At 38.5% G+C, this 19807-nt stretch overlaps 1 protein-coding gene across 2 annotated transcripts in view; it reads left to right on the forward strand.

Moving 5' to 3' along the window:
- Positions 1 to 55: 55 nt before the first annotated feature.
- rnf17 (ring finger protein 17) overlaps positions 56 to 19807 on the forward strand; it is a 59340-nt gene continuing 39588 nt past the window's right edge. For both annotated transcript variants that reach the window (XM_059030248.1, XM_059030249.1), the window contains exons 1-11: positions 56 to 170; positions 7018 to 7133; positions 7652 to 7752; positions 8147 to 8243; positions 8337 to 8417; positions 9971 to 10074; positions 11629 to 11797; positions 12813 to 12886; positions 14003 to 14077; positions 17195 to 17454; positions 18698 to 18793. In XM_059030248.1, the coding sequence (XP_058886231.1) occupies positions 119 to 170; positions 7018 to 7133; positions 7652 to 7752; positions 8147 to 8243; positions 8337 to 8417; positions 9971 to 10074; positions 11629 to 11797; positions 12813 to 12886; positions 14003 to 14077; positions 17195 to 17454; positions 18698 to 18793 (1225 nt within the window). In that variant the 5' untranslated portion in view covers positions 56 to 118. The remainder of the gene's footprint in view (positions 171 to 7017; positions 7134 to 7651; positions 7753 to 8146; positions 8244 to 8336; positions 8418 to 9970; positions 10075 to 11628; positions 11798 to 12812; positions 12887 to 14002; positions 14078 to 17194; positions 17455 to 18697; positions 18794 to 19807) is intronic.

A 19807-nucleotide genomic window follows, 5' to 3' on the forward strand; every position in this document is an offset into this window, starting at 1 on the left:
CATATCAGTAATACATTTTTGTATAGGCAGCTGATTGGTCGAATGCAGTGATGTAACGTTGTCCTCGGCTTGAAAATCCGAATCACCCGTCAGAACGGCGGCAACTGTGGAAGGAGAGATGTCGGGGAACAACAGGTGTAAGAGATGCCTTCATAAGTATATGTTGCCGGGTAAGAATTAGTTATTAGTTTACATAAACGATTACTTAAAAAAAATTACAATGGAGCATTTCATGTGAATCAAAATATAAAACAAAAACACCGTGGTGTGTAATTTATTGGCTGCTCAAGAAACTCCTCCTAGTTAACTTAAAATATACGCACGATAAATGATCCCACAGTAAAATTGGTTATGTACACGCCATATGTAATTATAATTTATTACAGTACAAACGCTACTATGTGATCTTAAATTCCGTATGATTGTTTTCTGAGGAAATTAAATCGAAATGTGCATAAAACAGACTTAAATACAATGATGTTAACACGTGACAGTAATGTTTCTACATCAGACTGAATTCACTACGATGTGGAACGTGTTGTAGGCCTAGGCCCAATGTTTACAGGGAAATAAACTAATCGTTTGAAAAAAAGAAAAAACCCCAATAATGTTACATATACATATCCAGTCGCACATAAACTTGAAATTTTAAGAATTTAATACCCCAACTGGGAAATATATGTTGCTGTGTGGAAGGCGCCTGTCGCATCCTCGAGACTTCTGGAATAATTAATATATATATTATGTAGGATTTACTGTTAGGACACTCACGCTAGTCTCGCGTTATTTTGGTAGTCGTACCTTTCGGGTAATTCGGGTTTCCATGTAGTTTTTTTGAGTGATAAAAATGATGGTTCCAAATTAAATTACCGAATTAATATTAAAATACGGAAGGGTATATTTAAGTTTGTGTGAGCTTTTTTAAATGGGTTTCCACGAAGTTTTTAGGTTGTGTTGAAGAACACCAAGTGCAGTCTGCCTCAGTTGGCCACCAACAAACCCGCTTTATATCATGGTTCCCGGGCAGGCATAATTAGTGATATAAAGCGGGTTTCACGTTTGCCTATGACGGCACATTACGGGTCCGAGAAAAAAAAAGAAAGCACTGACGGTGAATTAAAAAGCTGTGTTTTAACAGTGTACATTTAGTCGTTCTTTACATTTAAACAAATGCATAAAGTTACAGGACAAATACGTCTTGTATCAAACTGGAACAAAACAGTTTGTGTAATTGTCTAAAAAGCATGAATTGTCAGCTGATGAGAAATATCAGTTAGGCGTTGACATACATATTCGTGCTTTTTTTGTTTTTTTTTAAGTTGTGGAATATAACAGCATTGACTAAGGTACGCTCCAGTCCTGTAGGTGGCAGCAATAAGCCCCGTATTTGGCTTGCGCAGCAACATTGAGAAGGATGTTTACTTTTAGACGTTTCTGCCATCTGCTTTTGACTGTACGAGTACTACAGTGACCGATAAGCAGTAGTAAAGCAAAAAAAAAAAATACGTTTGTAATTTGAATGGGAGATGAAATACCCGTGGTTTGTTTATCGAGGCAAAAAAATTAATATACACGCAGATGTACAGATTTCATCGTGTAACACATTTTTTTTGTGTGTGTGTGTGCCTGTGTAGTAAGTGTTATTTCCTAATTGCTTATGCCTCAAAAGTATAGAAAATGCCTATTCCCCACAAACTTTGCTTTTGTGACCAGGACAGTGATATTTTTAAATTTGCCTATTTTCCAGAACATTCCAGATAGATTCAGTACTGAGTAAACTTGGAGTAACTTCTAGAACTTTCTAGAACTTTCCAGTAATATAAATAGTAGTATAAATACAGGGGCCTTAAGCCCACCAGTTCAGTTTAGTTCCAGCTGCCTAAGTGGATACATATCTGCATTTTTCTGAGATGGCATCAAGAGGCTGCAAGCATCCGGCAGACGCATTTTGCTATGTCTGCGGCCAATTTATCAAGACAAGAGCGAAAAAGTACTCCGTGGAAGCATCTGCTAAGATGTGTGAGGCCTACAAGGCATATTTCGGCATGCCTGTCGGGGATCAAGACAAACCCTGGACACCTCATTTCACCTGCGAGCACTGCAAAAAAACTCTGGAAGGTAAGATAGACAATTGTTGCTTGGAATTTTATGTTATAAAATTTGTTAATTTTTAAAATTGTAAAAGTTTTTAATTTTAAAATGTTTTACAATTTTCAATGTTATTGAAAAAATATATCATTTATGAAATGTTGCGAGAATCTCTTACACATTAGTCATGGGTGAAATAAATGTATTTTTGTAGGATGGTTCAGAGGGGAAAAGAGAGCCATGAAGTTCGCTATCCCAGAATTTGGTGGGAACCCACTGACCACTCAAGCAACTGCTACTTCTGCATGGTGGACCCTTCCAAACGTCGGACTGGCAAGAATGCGCCTGCTATCACGTATCCGGACCTTCCTTCATCCATCGCCCCGGTGCCACACTGCCATGAGCTCCCCGTACCCACTCCTCCGGAGAGAGAGCAGCCGTCTTTAGAAGAGAGCAGCAAGTCAGAGAGTGAGGAAGACGTTGTAGATCCAGATGACAATTTCAGAGGTGGAGCTGAGGAGAGAAACCCATACTAACCCAACCAAAAAGACCTCAACGACTTGATTAAAGATCTTGGTCTCACCAAGTCCAGTGCCGAGCTTTTGACGTCTAGGCTGAAGCAGTGGAACTTGTTGGATGAAAGTGTGCAAGTCGCAGATCAGAGGAAGCGTCGCCAACCTTTTTCCAGCTTCACCCGTCAAGATGGGCTCTGCTTCTGCCACAATGTGACCAGTCTGTTCGAGGCAATCGGAATCGCCTGTAACCAGAATGAGTGGCGCCTCTTCATTGACAGCTCATCCAGGAGCCTCAAAGCCGTGCTGCTCCATAATGGTAACAAGTACCCGTCTCTTCCCCTGGCTCACTCGGTGCACCTCAAAGAGGATTACAACAGCATCAAGACCTTGCTGGACGCCTTGAAGTATGATGAGTACGGCTGGGAGGTCATAGGAGACTTCAAAATGGTGGCATTCCTGATGGGTCTCCAAGGCGGTTTTACCAAGTTTCCCTGCTATCTTTGCCTTTGGGACAACAGGGACACCAAGGCGCACTACCACAGGTGGGACTGGCCACAGCGGACCGAGTTCTCTGTGGGGAGGAACAACGTCAAGTGGGAGCCACTGGTGGACCCCCGGAAGGTGCTGATGGCACCACTGCACATCAAATTGGGCCTTATGAAACAATTTGTCAGAGCTCTAGATAAGGAGTCGGCAGCCTTCAAGTACCTTCAAGACTTCTTCCCTAAGCTGTCTGAGGCAAAGGTCAAAGCCGGTGTCTTCGTCGGACCACAGATAAAGAGGATCCTGGAGTGCAATGAATTCCCCAAGAAGCTTACTAGTAAGGAGAAAGCAGCTTGGAACAGCTTTGTCGCAGTGGTTCGGGGCTTCCTGGGCAATCACAAGGCCGAAAACTATGTGGAGCTGGTTGAGACTCTGGTGAAGAACTACGGCACAATGGGCTGTAGGATGTCCCTCAAAGTCCATATCCTTGATGCTCATCTTGATAAATTCAAGGAGGGGGCTCCCGAGTGGCGCATCCAGTAAAGGCGCTCCTCGCAGGATGTGCTCTATAGCCTGGAGATCGCTGGTTCGAATCCAGGCTATGTCACAGCTGACCGTGACCGAGAGTTCCTAGGGGGCGGCGCACAATTGGCTGAGCGCTGCCCGGGTAGGGAGGGCTTAGGTCGGCAGGGGAATCCACGGCTCGCCGCGCATCAGCGACCCCTGTGGCCGATAGGGCGCCTGTGGCTCTGCAGCGGAGCCGCCAGATCTGTGTTGTCCTCCAGCACTATAGGTCTGGTAGCATTGCTGTGGATCTGCAGTGCGAAAAATGACGGCTTGGAAGGAGCACGTTTCGGAGGACGCGTGTTCCAGCCTCCGTTTCCTGAGTCGGCGGGGGGGTTGCGAGCGGTGAGCCGGGGATACAGATAATAATTGGGCATGCTAAATTGGGGTGAAAACCGGGGTAAAAATAATTGGCGACGACTAAATTTAAAAAAAAAAAAAAAATTAAAAAAAAAAAAAAAAAAAAAAAGATAAATTCAAGGAGAACATGGGAGCGTACTCGGATGGAGCAAGGTGAGCGCTTCCACCAGAATATACTGGACTTTGAACGCCGCTACCAAGGACAGTATAACGAGAACATGATGGGAGACTACATTTGGGGGCTGATTCATGAAAGTGATTTACAGTATAATCGTAAATCTCGAAAAACTACTCACTTCTAAATCTTTTGAAGTCATTTTTGTATTACTTTAGTATAAATACATGTTAATTTGGATTCATATGTTGTTTTTTTCTGACTGTGAACAAAAAGACACAAATTCGCCCGTTTTCTCATTGGAAATAGGTAAATTTCAAAATATCACTGTCCTGGTCACAAAAGCAAAGTTTGTGGGGAATAATAGCCATTTTCTATACTTTTGAGGCATAAGCAATTAGGAAATAACACTTACTACCCAGGAATAAAAATTGTGTTGCATAGTGTTTTCAAGAATCTTCACTTAAAAGACACACACCGATGCTGTTATTGGAATGCAGAAAAATATGAAAACATACGCAGATGAAGGCAACAAAAACAGTGCTTAGAATCCCGTCTCATCATGCGAACGGTCTACTGTTAGTATATTTGCATAATGAAAGGTGTGTTCATATAAATATCTATACACAGAGATTGTTTAAACTGTGATATAGCATGGAGTTTAAACGTTCATAATGTACCAAAAATGCACACCCCTGGAGCGAGTTATTAGCCTTTGTGTTTACAACTGATCGTTTTAGTGTCTGATGGATGGGACGCAAATTTTTGTGCATGTGTGTTTGAGGAACCCATGAACAGAACAGCTAGCTCGACTTCTGGTGCATGGCAAGCAGTTTTTGAAAAATCGTGATAATAAACAGTGTATGATATTAAGCGATATATAAACCCAGTTAATCTGTATAGTGTAAAAAAAAAAAAAAAAAAGCAATGGAAACAAGACAACAACAACCTAGATGTTATGATGTTCACCAAACGTGTGTGAGTACTGTTGAGTAAAAAAAAAAAAAAAGGTTAAAATGAACAGTTGCATTCAAAAAATGTATAACAGCGAAAAACAAAGAGGTATTAACAGGTTAATAAAAGGTACGTATTAAAGGTATGTACCTTTTTAAAGGCATATTAAAAGGTTACCTTTTTTTTTATGTGAACTCCAATAAACCTATCTTTACCCAGTCTAAATAAGCACGGTAATTTGCCATAATAAAAAATGAAAAAGAAAATGTAGAACATAAGAGTAACCAGAAAGACAACACATTATTCAAATTCTTTGTCGTATTATATATTTAAGGTAAGGCAAGTTTATTTTTCCATTAAAAGTGCTCCCGGCTATAATGTTCTGCCTCCTGGCTGTACAGATTCCTGAGGAGAATCAATAACAATTTCAGTATTTTTAAAAAGTACATCAGTGTTTTTGCTTGCATCATACTTAACTTTAACTGAATAGGTTATTATAAGACTTATTATTATTATTATTATTATTATTATTATTATTATTATTATTAATAATAATAATTATTATTGCTTCAGGGGGGACCTTTGTGGTGTGCACATCTTTGGACTGAAGAAAAGCAACCCATCTTTGCTTTCTGGCTGGCTTTTTGAAGAAAGCAGATTTCATCAAAGTAACTAAAGATGCCAAATCGCTAAAGAAGTAAAAATGCTGCCATGTCTCGCCTTTCAGATGGATTGTGACATAGACATGTCACATGTACACTGTTGGGTATGATGACACATTTCGGTGCTTCTCTGTATGCTTTGATGCAGTATGCTGCATTGTCAGTTACAGCTGAGCTGAGCTGGTTCCTATTCATTGAATCAAATAGCTTGCGAGTGGCGTGGTTGCAGCTCTCCATGAATATGACATCAGTCAGATAGTAGTGGTCTTCAACACCTGGGAGGAAAAAAAGAGTAGGTTGTATGTTGACAGCATTTGCAGAACATTATACCGCCTGCTTCATAGAATTCATTAGGGAACTGACTAGCTCTTAACTCAGCTTTTTGGATGAGCATTTTCCAATTGTATAATGCCTTTAGACATGTTTTAAATCATCTGTTGAGCCATGGGGGGGAAAACGCACTATATGCTGCGTCTCTAAGCAGCGTAGTTAATGTGTGGTGGCGGAAAAGTGCATAACGCAATAAAAAATATATAGCTATTTCTGCTTTCTCGCTGTGTGGGTCTTAGTTTTGAAGCCCCCCATAGGTTTGTTTCAAATATGCCATTTTAAGCTTCATGCTCTGTTGCCAAACGTCTTTTTTTTCCCCATACAGATGGGTTCTTGAAGGAAGGCTTTGACCTTTGTCATGTGGTGGAATCTTTATTTGTACATCACCTCCTGTTCCCAGAGCAATCATAAATGTTATAGGTGACATTTTAAAGCAAAAAGTTCTGGACAACATATAAAAAACAACATTTTTTCAATTAAATAATTAATTCCACAAAAGTAAACTAAACTATTTAATAACAAATATAAATACATTTAAAGTAAACTGCAAAAAAAACAAACTTCTCAAATGGGTTTTACAAAATAGGTGAGTGTTTCAGTTGACATTTTATATAAATATCAACATAAAAATAGTAATTAATATATTTCCAAAAGTCGGTGTCTCTTAGATTACATCTATTAAAATAATACATATGTGTAATACTGAATATTTTTTAAATGTGTATGATAATGCTTCAGGACTGGAATCCTACATTGTTGTTCCAGAATCATTGCTGTCAACATCATTTTTTGTGGATGTATAAAATGTTTCCAGGACTAATATATATATATATATATATATATATATATATATATATATATATATATAATTATTTATTTTTGCACAGATTTACGGTACAGGTATGTCATATAAAATGTGTGGTGTTTTTATGTATTCATTTTTTAGAGGAAGAAAAAGAAGAAAATCTACCACGTCTCCTCATTTGTGGGCATGTCTTTTGTGAGTCATGTTTACGGACATTGACACAGTTCGGTAAAGCCATAGTGTGCCCACAGTGTCGGGTAAGTTATGCAACTACTTGCAGTAACCCTGGTTAATTACAGGGATATAGAATGGCAGGACACTTTTAGAGCAAATCTGTGGCTACGTGGAAGTGAATGTCTATTCCCTGTATGTTTTTTTTTTAATTCGGCGTCCCCATAAGGGGAGCTTGAGTTTGTCAACCTGCTGCCCACCTTCTACTGTTAATATCTCAAATCGTTTAAACTGGTAGCATCAAATTTTCAGCGTTGACCTGTGTCCAAAGATGGCCATTACTGTATGGGACTTTTTTTAGTTTTTGGATGATAAAGACCTACCAGTTTGAGAGATTGGCTTCAGGTCATAAAAATTATCCCTTTACTGACGGTTTTGTTGCAAAGCTGCTCTCTCTACAGTGACGAAGCTTTGTGTATCAGAAATCATTTGAGTTAGTGACTTTGTATTTTCAGGGTTATATTAACCCATAAATCCATTTCTAGTTCTTTGTATGTGGTGTTTAATAATAAAATATTTTGTTTACCTTTTTATGACCTTCCAGGTTGAAACTGCTTTGAAAGAGAACGAGGGCGCTGAGAACCTTCAAGTTGAAATCTGCATCGCCGGACTTGTCTGCACAGCCAAAATGAGCACAAGGAAAAAGTTAAGCTTTTGTTTTGCTATTTTTGGAGCAGTTGGTAAAAATAAATGATTATACACTGATTATCAAAACTGTGCTGATACACTGAAGAACATTTCAGAAGCATACAAGTGTTGTGCACCCAGTGTGTCGGTTGTCTCAATTCAGTCATTGTTTACTCCCTGTATAATGAAGGCAATGCAACCAACATAAAATGTGTCCTGAATCTCTCCTCAATTATCTTGGATTAAATTGTTTTCTCACTAAACAGATTCACACAAATTATCTATAAACAAAAGGAAGCTGTTTTTGAGGGAGGTCTTGGGTTGCATTGAATAAATCACTCTCAGGGTGGGTTAAGAGTTAAGGTAATCATGGCAATAACCACAATGTGCTGTTTTTTTGTATTTCCTACAGAATTAACTTTGAACTTGGTGATACAGGACATGGTCTGGAATTTGGTGAATGGTCTGAAACTTCAGACATTAAAAATGAGGAAGAGATCTCTGAACTGGTATATAAATAACACATAAAATAAGTCATTTGTTTTGTTTGTTTATTTTCAGTTAAGATGTGTGGTCGTTTTTTTTTTGTTTTTTTTTTTTAGGATAATGACATGTCAGAAGCCTTAGATGAAGCTTTATGGACAGCTACTACAAACTTGTTGAGTCTTAAAACCACACACAAGGTGAAGTATAAATATTAACAAAATTAGTACCATGTGTCCTGGCGTGGCTCACCCTCTGCCTCTTGCTGTCTTTCGACATGTGTCCCCCAAGGTTCAGTTCTGGGACCCTTCCTGTTTTCTCTCTACACTCACTCCCTGGGTCCCCACATCTCCAATCATGGCTTCTCGTATAATTTCTGTCTTCCTCCCCCACCCTGCCGGCTCCGACATTTCCTCCCGTATCTCTAACTGCTTCTCGGACATTTCCTCCTGGATGCATTTGCATCATCTCAACCTCTCTAAATCAGACCTCCATTTCTCCCTCCCCCACCGCTGATCTCTCTGTCTCTATTCCTCTTGAATCCACCACCCTCTCTCCCTCCTCATCCACCAAGAACCCCGGTGGCACCCTCGACCCCCTCCCTCTCCTACTCTTAGCACACCTCTACTCTGGCATGCTCCTGTCGCTTCTTCCTCAGCAACATATGCAGAATTCATCCCTTCCTCGCTGACTACTCCACGCAGCTCCTAGTTCAGGCCCTGGTACTGTCCTGCCTTGACTATTGCAACTCCCTCCTGGCCGGCCTCCCTGCCTCTGCTGTCCGTCCGCTCCAGCTTATCCAAAATTCTGCTGCTCGCCTTGCCTTTTCCCTTCCTCATTTCTCCCATACTACACCGCTGCTGCACTCCCTCTACCGGCTCCCAATCGTTGCTTGCATCAAATTCAAAACTCTTGTATTCCCCTATTGCTGTCTCGACCTTTCTGCTCGCTCCAATCTCCAGACTATCATTTCTTCCTACACCCCCTCCCGGCCCCTCCGGTCCTCCACCACCGGTAGATTAACTGTACACCCTCCCCCCCCCCCCCCCCCCCCCGCTCCCCAGCTTCCAGAGCCCACTTCTTCTCCACCCTTGCTCTGCAGTGGAACGATCTACCCACGGATATCAGGACTGCTCGGTCCCTGACCACCTTCTGGTGCCTCCTCAAGACACACCAGTTCAGATGGCATCAGTAAACCTCACAACTCTCGACTATACTGGGCTATATGGCACCCAATTGTTCCAGTACTTGCATCAGTTTGTACTTGCACTGAACTGCTCCATACCTTGCCGTATTCTACTACTGCTCTTAATTATAACTATTTCCTGTATCTGGTACTTGATTTTACTCTTAAAGGTATTCACGTTTTTTGTAACTGCTCTTATTTGAAATCGTTCTCATCCACTTATCGTGCTTACTATGTGCTCTTAATGGACTTTACTCGTATAAGCAAATATTTTTACTATAAGTTAACTGCTCTTTGTTGAACTCGCTCTTAAATGTAATTATTTACTGTATTCTTTAGTTGGTCTTATTTTCTACTGATTTTACTGTACTTTATAACTGCTCTCATCTGTAATGTGATATTTTATAATGTGATACTTTGTACTGTGATATTTTGTAACAATTGTAAGTCGCCCTGGATAAGGCTTCTGCTAAGAAATAAATAGTAAATTGCAATTGTCATGGTTGCACTTTAAATGTACAACTTGTGTGATATCTGAGCACTTTATATAATTTGTCTTTTCTTTAGAAACTTGTAGGAGATTTACATGCTCAAATAAAAAGGGAGAAACTCAGGCTTGTACAAGAAATAGAAGAAGCATTTAATAAAGCCACTACAATTTTAACAAGAAGGTAGGTAACTTGTTTATTTTTTATTGCATACATTTTATTACATATGTACATAAAAAGAACTTGGATTAGAGGAATTTCCTGATACAAGCGGTTGATATTGCACCACCATTCAAGAAAAAGAAAGGTGTTGCTGCAGATATAAGACTTTGTCAACCATTCTGAAAAAGTGGGTACAATAATACAGGCCTATGAACAGCAAACTGGCTGCAAATTGTCAGCTTTCCTGATTTACTCAATACTCTGGCTGATGTTGGACGCCTTGCTTTTCTATATATATAAAAAAAAAATATATATGCCTGTGATCAGAATGGGACATGCAGGTTTCAAGTGCAGTTCATTTGCCATGTATACCTGCAGTTCACTTACAACTGTATTTTCAGTAAAATGCACAGTACTTTTATAATACTTTTCATTGTTCTGTAATTAAGTTTTATTTCAGTTTAAAGGGCTAATCACTCTACAGCATTTATTTGCTGCATTTTTTAGGCCTGATGTTTCGCTGCTATTTTTTTTTTTTTGTTTAAGCGTATTCAAGCCAAATGTCTCCATCAAAACAATACCCCAGTGCACTTTAAATAAGAACATGTCACATTTTACTAGTGAGAGGAGGCCGTTCGGCCCATCATGCTCGTTTGGTTGTTACAAATCTTGCAAAGAAAGTAAATTGGACAAAAGATAACCACTCTGGTTACTGTAGAAAACTGTAAGTGCTTTTTATTGCTTTCATGCTGAACCTGTAGCTGCCTGCATTGGTGGACTTTTGCAGTGTGACTCAGAAGCTTCTAGGCCCTGTAATTTCCTCTGCAGGTGAAGCGTCATATTGACCGTTATCTGTAGGGAAACTGATATGCTAGCAATGAAGTCTATTCATCCTGGTCTTTCCAAGAAAAGTTAACCGGCAAAGAGATCGGGGTGGTGATCTGAAAGATGTTTCAATAAATTGGTGGTGTTTCCTCCCTTGATTTTCACTTCTTTTAAAACACTTTTGACATTTTGCCTGTCTGCTTTCAACCAGATTGCCTTTGTCATCTGACTGAAATCCAAATGAGTTCCACAACAAGCCTCTTTCACTGGCATTTGCCATTATGGCTGTAGTCATTTTAATTTTCCCAGAACACACAGGGTAGTTGGTCACTTCCACTAAGTGGAAATGAGTAAGCTGAGTTCATATTGTATTTAAAGCACACAATTACAGAGTTTTGTTTTAAAAGATTTAAAAAAAAAAAAAAAAAAAATCATACTTTTTGATATTTTTATTTTGCCCCGATATTGGGTATTGTAGGATTTTGGTATCATGACATACCGGAACACTATTGGGGATAAATATCCATTATTTAAAGTACTGCTAACAGAGACTGAAAGAATCAAACTGGGATCTGACTCAAGTTTGATAGTTTCAGACGGACTCAAATCATGAGAATGAATTTTCAAGTCATTAAATAGTAGAATTATACTGTACTATACTTTAGCCTCCAAGTACAAGACTGTATTAAATAAAAATAAAAAAGTGTTAACCTTATCTGAGGAAATTGTATTTATTTATTTTTTCTCCAGAAAGGTTACATTGCTTGGTGAAATAGAAAATGAAGATGTTTTCTTCTCTAGTAGCAGAGAGAGGATACGGAGTGTGGAGGACAAGAAAAGGGATTTGGATACAGCTATTCAAATGGGAAAGCAAATTAAACAATTCCCTGTTCTTGTTAACTACTGTGATGTGAAAAAGGTAATGTTTTTGGTGGTTTTAAAGTTCTATATTTTGTATGCTTCAGATTTAATGTTTGTATAAAATTCCGCCCTCAGTGATACTACCACAACTGCTAATATTTAATAAACCATTTTAGCTTGCACTGTCTTGTCGGTGAGAAGCAAAATCTTGGATATTGTACAAAGAAAACTGAACCCTATTGTGTCCATTATTTTACAAAACCTGCTGCTGCTACAGTGTCAAAGACTTCTGAAGTATCTCGGACACTATTAAGTAATAACTGACCTAATATGGGGTCCATATTGAGGTTGTGTGACTACAAGTTCCTGGGTTATTTGAGTGTTTGCTACAGACTGTATTCTTTGATTATCTTAAGTTCAAGTATTATAGCCCAGAAGTGTTTTTAGAGTTGGTACACAATTTTATTTTATGGAGTTTTGTCCATTGTTTCACACATTCATTGTAGTTCATGCTTACAAATCCGATCCGACGTTCCCCTGGGGGTGCTTTGTTTTTGTTCACATTTGGTATGCCCTTTGCAATAGGGATTGGCATGTGTAATCGTTTATTCAGATAGATTAGAAAATTGTTTTAGTAAAGGACTTGTTAATCGATCTTGTATTGCAACAAATATAAGTGGTCTGAACAAACCTGTTAACCACACTAAGCCTGCCGCTGCAGCCCAACATATTACTATAAATAGACGTTCAATAAATCATTATTTCTTTATATGGCTCAATTACTTAAGTGCCTGCCAGATAAATAAAATAACAGGCGTTCTTAAAAGTGCAGGATGATACCAGTACTGTAGTTATGGGTAATGGAGGTGGTTGGAATGCATCAGCTGCTAAACCCTTTTGAAGGCTGTCATCAAACACTATTTTAAATCATTCTAGCAATGTGTCAATACTTGTAATTTTTCTTGTTGTGTTTACATACCGACCAGTCCTGTATGGTAGGCAATGTGTTTGCTTTTATATGTTTCATTTGGATTTGTGTGTGTAATTTAGCCTAGTTGAAACTGTTTTCTTAGGTTATCAGTACTTTGAATGCTCCCCTAGATGAAGAATCATTGGATTCAGTTCAACAATATGGGTCTGGTCTGAGGTAAGCTGAATGGTGTGTGTGTGTGTGTGTGTGTGTTTGTTTTTTAGAATTCATATTTTATTGCTTTTTAATATGCAATCTAATAACAATACATTTCTCAGTTAATCTGCCTGCATGCAATCAGTACATATTAAAGTATATCACAACTGCTTAGCCAACGTATTGTCAAAATGAAACCATGACATAAAGTTAAGTCTAAGCATATTGTTTAAAATCAGTACTTAACTTCCCAATGTATGCAGTGCTCATTACGTTTTACGCCTCCCGCAGACAGTGCAGTGCCGCTTCCAGCTTCATTGGGTCACAGTCGATAATTTATGATTATCGATAATTCTTCAATGCGATAAATGTATTGCTGCAAAAAATGATTGTGATTATCGATTTATTGTTCCAGTCCTAGGACGCTCTATTCCATATTCCAGTAAATTCGGAGTCCTTATCTAAAAAAGCATAGCTTACCCTTTTCCAAGTTAATAACATCCAGTAAAGAGTTCTTCCAAAGTGCTAAAACTGAGAGTTCAACTAAAGGGTTACAGGGGATATGTATTTGTAAACTATAGAATATGCCTAAATATTGTGGTCCAGTAATCATGTAGCTTACTACAACTCAATAACATATGAAAAAGATGTCCTTTACCAGAGTCACAGCTCCAGCACTTGTCATCCTGTTTCAAACCGCATTTTAATAATCGAACAGGAGTATAATGAATTCTATTTACAATTCTATATTGAATGGATCTTAATTTGGCATTGGGTGAAGAAAATGCAATATTGTTGTTGATATTCCAGGATGATGCAATTATTGGAATTCCTAACTCTGTCTCCCATTTTGACTTTAAACTTATATTGCTGTATGACAAATGCAAAACCTCTTTTTCACAGTCAAAACACAGCCATACATACCATGTTTCAACTGTAGCTGTAGGGGGGGAAAGCATTTTGTGTGATGTATGGAGGTTGGACAAAACATATTTGAAATATTTACCATGGCCACTGTTGGGGGCAGTTTATTAAAAGGTTCTGAATCTGGTGATTTACTTTCCTATGATACAGTTTTGAGGGAATGTATGTCACTGACATTGGACAGCCAACCTAATTGAATGTGTATTTATACAGCTGTGGTATCCAAATTGATGACCTTATTCAGAGCGTACAGAGCTGCATATGGATTTCAGCCGGCATACAAAAATTGTAAGTATTTTTTATTTTATTTTTTTAAATAAAAATGACACCTATATACATATAGTACTTAAGTTTTACAAGTAGCCAGATTATTGCAATGATTTCAGTTCATATATATATATATATATATATATATATATATATACACATATACATATACATATACATATATGATTTAAACATGATATGTGGTACTACACTAGGTTAAAAAATACTTTGCAAATCATTCTTTCAGGTAGTGTTACGCTTCCCTTGGTGACTTCCCCCCACAGGGTGAAATGGTCCCTACCTCTTCAATGTCTTCTTTACTGTCATTAGCCAACCAGCTGCTTCCCCTATTGACTGACATTCTTTCAGACACAGGGCTCCAGACATTGTTTATCGATCAAGTCCTTAAATTTTCCGAGCTTCGATTTACATATTGGTGAATCGATGCATCAAATTAGAACCCAGTTTGAAGTCTCCTCCTGCCTGTTTGCATTAAAACCTTGAATGTGTGAGAGTGTGTTTCCTTTAGAGCTATTATGGTAGATAAACAACGTCCGCGTTGCTAGGATGCACACTTTAGGCCTCTACATTCGCACTGGACAAGCCAAATCAGAAGGCCTATTGTATTCATGTTTTCTTGATTTATAAATGAAGGCAATAGGTTTTTTGTTTGTTTGTTTTAAATCTACCTTTTTTTTTAACTTTTGTTTCAAAGCATGTTATATTGCCATATAATACAAACATATAAAAAGGTGGTGAATTTAGTACGATAGTTAAATTAGTCAGGATTTGTAAGATTAAAGTGCTTTGCTTTGGACATAATGTTAACAGTAATGAACAACTGTAGTTCAGGTAGAAATGACTTCTATTAAAATATAATATTATTTTTATTATTACAGTGTTAAAGGGACATCTGATGCAGACATACACATTCTTTTCAGTTGTTAATTTCTCCTTTATTTCTTTTTTTATAATTGGAAGTGTTCTAATTTGAATGTAACCTTTTTGTTTAACTATTATGCACAAACGTATTTAGTAATTGGATCTTCTGTTTTAAAAAAAAAAAAAAAAAAAAAAATCCATTGATAAATGCCGATACGATATAATTGAACACGAAGTTAGGTTGCCGATTGCACAACTACTTGAGCCAATGGTAAACAGTAATTATCAAATAAAAATCAAACAACATCAAAACGTGTGCCATTATCGACTTGCTCTCTGCCATTTATTGAAATGTTCAATACAACAGAACCCGGGGTTGCAACCACTGCACATTTTTCTTGTGTCCTTTTTTTGTTTTCATTTTCGTAGCAGACCCTGTACCTTTTTTTTATGGTCTCTGCTTCCCTTGTGTTGGAGGGATAGTCACAAATGGTCTCTGCTTCCCTTGTGTTGGAGGGATAGTCACAAATGCATGTACACACCTACTTTGCGCAGGCATTGTGATGGATCTGGCTGCCGCAGACGCCTGCTTTATTGCCTTGTACCCAGTGCTGTGTTTTGATAGTATTTCGTCACAGCACTGCCATTTTTAACCAAACAGGTGTATATGAGCTACCCTGGTGCTAAAATCTAGCGCTATAGTGCCAAATTTGCACCCCTGTGTGGAATGGCGGGGGCACATGGGGTGTGAAACCCCCCTTGGCAGAGTCTCTGCATCAATATTTTGGAGCTGCAGGCAGTCTACCTGGTCTTGCAGAATTTTTTGCAGGAGGTTCGAGGGAGACATGTGCTTGTCCGTACGGACAACACAACATTGGTGGCCTACATAAACCACCAGGGCGGCCTCACATCTCCCAGTCTCCATCGCATGGCCCGCAAGCTTTTGCACTGGGCACACGAGAACCTCCTGTTACTGTGGGCAGTACACCTGCCCGGGGTGATAAAGCAGATCTCTCATTTCATGTCAACTAGTCTGTGGAATTGGAGGCTTTCCATCCACCTCCTTTCCAGTCTGACAGAGAGCGGCAGCTTCATACGCTCTGTCCTGTGCGGGCACTAGCGTATTATGTTAACAGGACAAAAAGTTGGAGGCAGTGCGAACAATTTGTCTGCTATGGGGTGAAGCCCCATGGTCAAGCCCTGTCTAAACAGAGGCTGTCCAAATGGATAGCAGATAGTCAGGACTGCCTATGAGCGAGCCAACTTGCCTCCTCCAGAAAAGTTTACTGACCATTCCACCAAGGGCATGGCAACTTTGTGGCCTTTATTCCAGGGTGCATCTGTCAAGGACATTTGCAATGCAGCAGTGTGGGCTACTCCCCATACCTTACTAGGTTCTACAGACTGAATGTCGTGGATCCTCAAAACCCTGGCTTTGGAACTAGAGTATTAAGTATGGCTTCCTAGTCAGCCCTTACAACACAGGCATAGAGATGAGTTTCTCCCTCAATTTTTTGACCCTAGCTACTTGTTACTGGGGTCCCGAATGGTAACGCACAAGGCAGCCTTGACTTAGCCTTGCAGCATTCCGGTCTTACAGAATACTTGGGTATACTTGGGTATACTGACCAATTCGATAATATTATATTTCGTACTTGAAAGGGAACGTTCAGTTATTATCATAACCCTGGTTCCCTGAAATACCATTAACCTTCAGGTCGCTGCGTCCATGATTGCAGCAGGCTTGAAGGAAAAATGACATTCTGTGCGTGCAGTCCTTTTATGCACTCGGGGGTGGGTATGACTGTCACAGGCTCTGCGAGCAGCTTTGATATATTTTCAGGTCTGAAGAGGTTAATACCTAGAGCCCCGTGTTTTTGGCAAATACAAAATAGCATGAAATGCAACATATAAAACGAAAACTATTAGGAAGCAAACATAGAATGACATTTTTAAATTTTGAGGTTTTATACCAAAAATACTTTAAAATAAATACTTGCAAGTGTAGTTGTCAAGTGGTCTGATAATGTTTAAGAAATATGTATGTTAAAACATGATGTATACTGTTATTGATATGCATCTATTTAAGTTTTATTAATGTGTATCTGTAATAAATTTAAATAAAACTACATTTGTGAAAAATAAAACAAAAAAATTAAAATATTCACAGGGCTCTTGTAATACCCATTCGGTAATGGTTACATTTCTATTTCAGGGAACCAGGGTTCTGATAGTACCGCTTTCTTTTATTTGCAGACTTCCACCTGAGGAGACTGAGCCTATGGAACCGATCCAGCCTGTGTGCTGCCCAGTGCAGGGCTTTAACAGAAGTAACATGACAACTTGCATTTCTGAAGGAAAGATGTCGGCTAAGGCACCTGGGAAGGACCAGGAATTGTTTGTTCCTATCAAATCGGAAACTGAGAGTTATGAACAGCGTAAAGGAACTGCAATGTTGAACACATTCTCAAGCCCCAATGTGATAATTGAGGAAATAATTGAAGAAGGGGAGCCACGTAGGTTTCATATAGGGAGGATGTTGTGTTAGCCTGTGTGGTTCAGTAATAGTGGGAGGATACATAAATTGGACAATAGAGTTTACCATATTTTAAAACAATATATAAATACATTTTAGCACAATCTTGGGTATAATTAATGTGGCATATAGTAAAAAGATGAGGATTGTCTGGTTGCAACAAGTGTAGACAATTTTTTGTCAAGTGACCAATTTTTTTTTTGTTCTTAGCTGTGAGATGCTGGTTAGGATTTTTCTATTGTAAAACAGAATTGTCTCGTGTTACAGAGGTCTGTTTTCAAGCAAACCATGTATTTTTCATCATTATTATAATTTATTGTTGACTAAACTGATTGTCACAAGAGGACAATAAGCAATTTTAAGCAAGGTGTAATGTAATAGGGTTGGCACCACTATCGGGACACCTCGGGAGATGTCAAAAGCGGCTGTCCCAATTAAACGAGGCATTTGAGAGGACCTTAGTCACATTTGTATTAATAATTTACAACATGCAGAAGAGAGAAGTATTTGTTTACTGGGTTGTTGTGTGTTTTTTTTCCCTAAATAAAATGAATTGCTGTTTATTTCTAAATGATCCTATCACAAGGTGAGACACCTGTGATGTTGACACGCCAACTTTCTTTGCCACGGCAGTCTGAGTTAAAACTGGTTTACGCAATTTACGCAAGTCTTGCACTGAAAAGCAATCTCTGTTCATTTGAAAATTACTCTATCCCAATTAAACTAAACCACGTCCCAATTTAAAATAAATAGCATTGGGGAGAACAGTCCCAGAGTTAATGTCCCATTTGAGGAGAAATCACAATGTTAAGTGACGCCGACTGTACCACAGCGTTTACACCACTAATACTGAACTACCTAATGTCTGCCACACTTTGACATGCTGTCTATCTTGAAGCTGTTGTAATCTATCACTTTTTTTTTAATTTGCTTTTTTAATTATACTGACATACTTCTTTCTATTGACCTAGAACAAAGTAGGTGTCCAGGAGGCAGTACAACAAGCAAAAAAACTGAAGTTTACAGTAATTGGTCAGCAGTAAAGATAGCTATATTTTCAGATTAACAGAGTTTCCTGGCAGTCTTTATTGCAAACATATGTTTTTTGGAATACTTAGACATACCCAGTCTGGAAGTCTAATAACCTCCCACCCTAGGGAGCTATTAACATAACATGATGCTATTTTAATGCTGTCTTGTCGTCTTTTCTTCCTTTTGTGTAGCTGTTGCTGAAATCAAACCTCCTAACATAAGACAAAAGCCCAAAAAAATGAAGGAGAGGAAGTTAGCCGAGTGTGCCCCTTTTTTCCCGAAAAAAGGTAAATATTTTACAAGATAGATTGCTACTGAATTATAACCTGCAGGGGATGTAAATCCTGGGAGGTGCCTGTCTAAGGTCTGTATGAATTAGGGATGAGTATGTGTAATCATTTATTTGAATAATTGATTACAAAGTTGTTAAACGTTTAGAAAATTACTACTTGTATAACCTATCTTGTATTGCAACATATATATATATATATATATAAAAATATGGTCTGAACAGTCCCATTAACCACGCGAAGCCTGCTGCTGCAGCACAAGCTATCACTAAATAAATATGAAATAAATCATTTAAAGCGATACAAAACTGAGCATAGAGACAATGTTAAACCACCTACGACAAGCATGTATCCACCTATCTGCAGAGAGAGGCTTGATTTTGAATGATGGATACGAGTTCTGGTCAAAGATTTTGTGGAGTGATGAAACAAAAATTGAGATGTTTGGTCACGCTCATAGTTGTTACGTTTGGAGAAAGTCTGGTGAGGCGTACAAAGAAAAGAACACCATACCTACTGTCAATCATGGAGGTGGTAATATCCTTCTATGGGGCTGTTTTTCCTCTAATGGCACAGAGAATTTAGTTCCAATACATGGTAAAATGGATTCCATAGCATACCAAAAGATATTGACCAATCATCTGAAATCCTTCGCTACGAAACTTGGTTTAAAGTGCAACTGGATGTTCCAACACGACAATGATCCAAGCACACATCAAAATCTACTTCAGAATGGTTAATGAAGAATAAAATCAAGGTTCTGGAATGGCCTAGTCAAAGTCCGGATCTAATTCCGATTGAGAATCTTTGGTATGAGTTGAAGAAGGCTGTGCACAAGAGAAGTCCTCGGAATTTGTTTGAATGAATTTGAACAATTTTATGTTGAAGAATGGTTTTAGAAAAAAAAAAAAAAAAATCACTAAAGAATCATGCCATAAGCTCATTGACAAATATCCTAAGAGGTTATTATTGCTAAAGGTGCCTCAACTAGCTATTTTCATTTTCCTTGTC

This window comes from Acipenser ruthenus, chromosome 9, assembly GCF_902713425.1.
Source record: "Acipenser ruthenus chromosome 9, fAciRut3.2 maternal haplotype, whole genome shotgun sequence".
NCBI lineage: Eukaryota > Metazoa > Chordata > Actinopteri > Acipenseriformes > Acipenseridae > Acipenser > Acipenser ruthenus.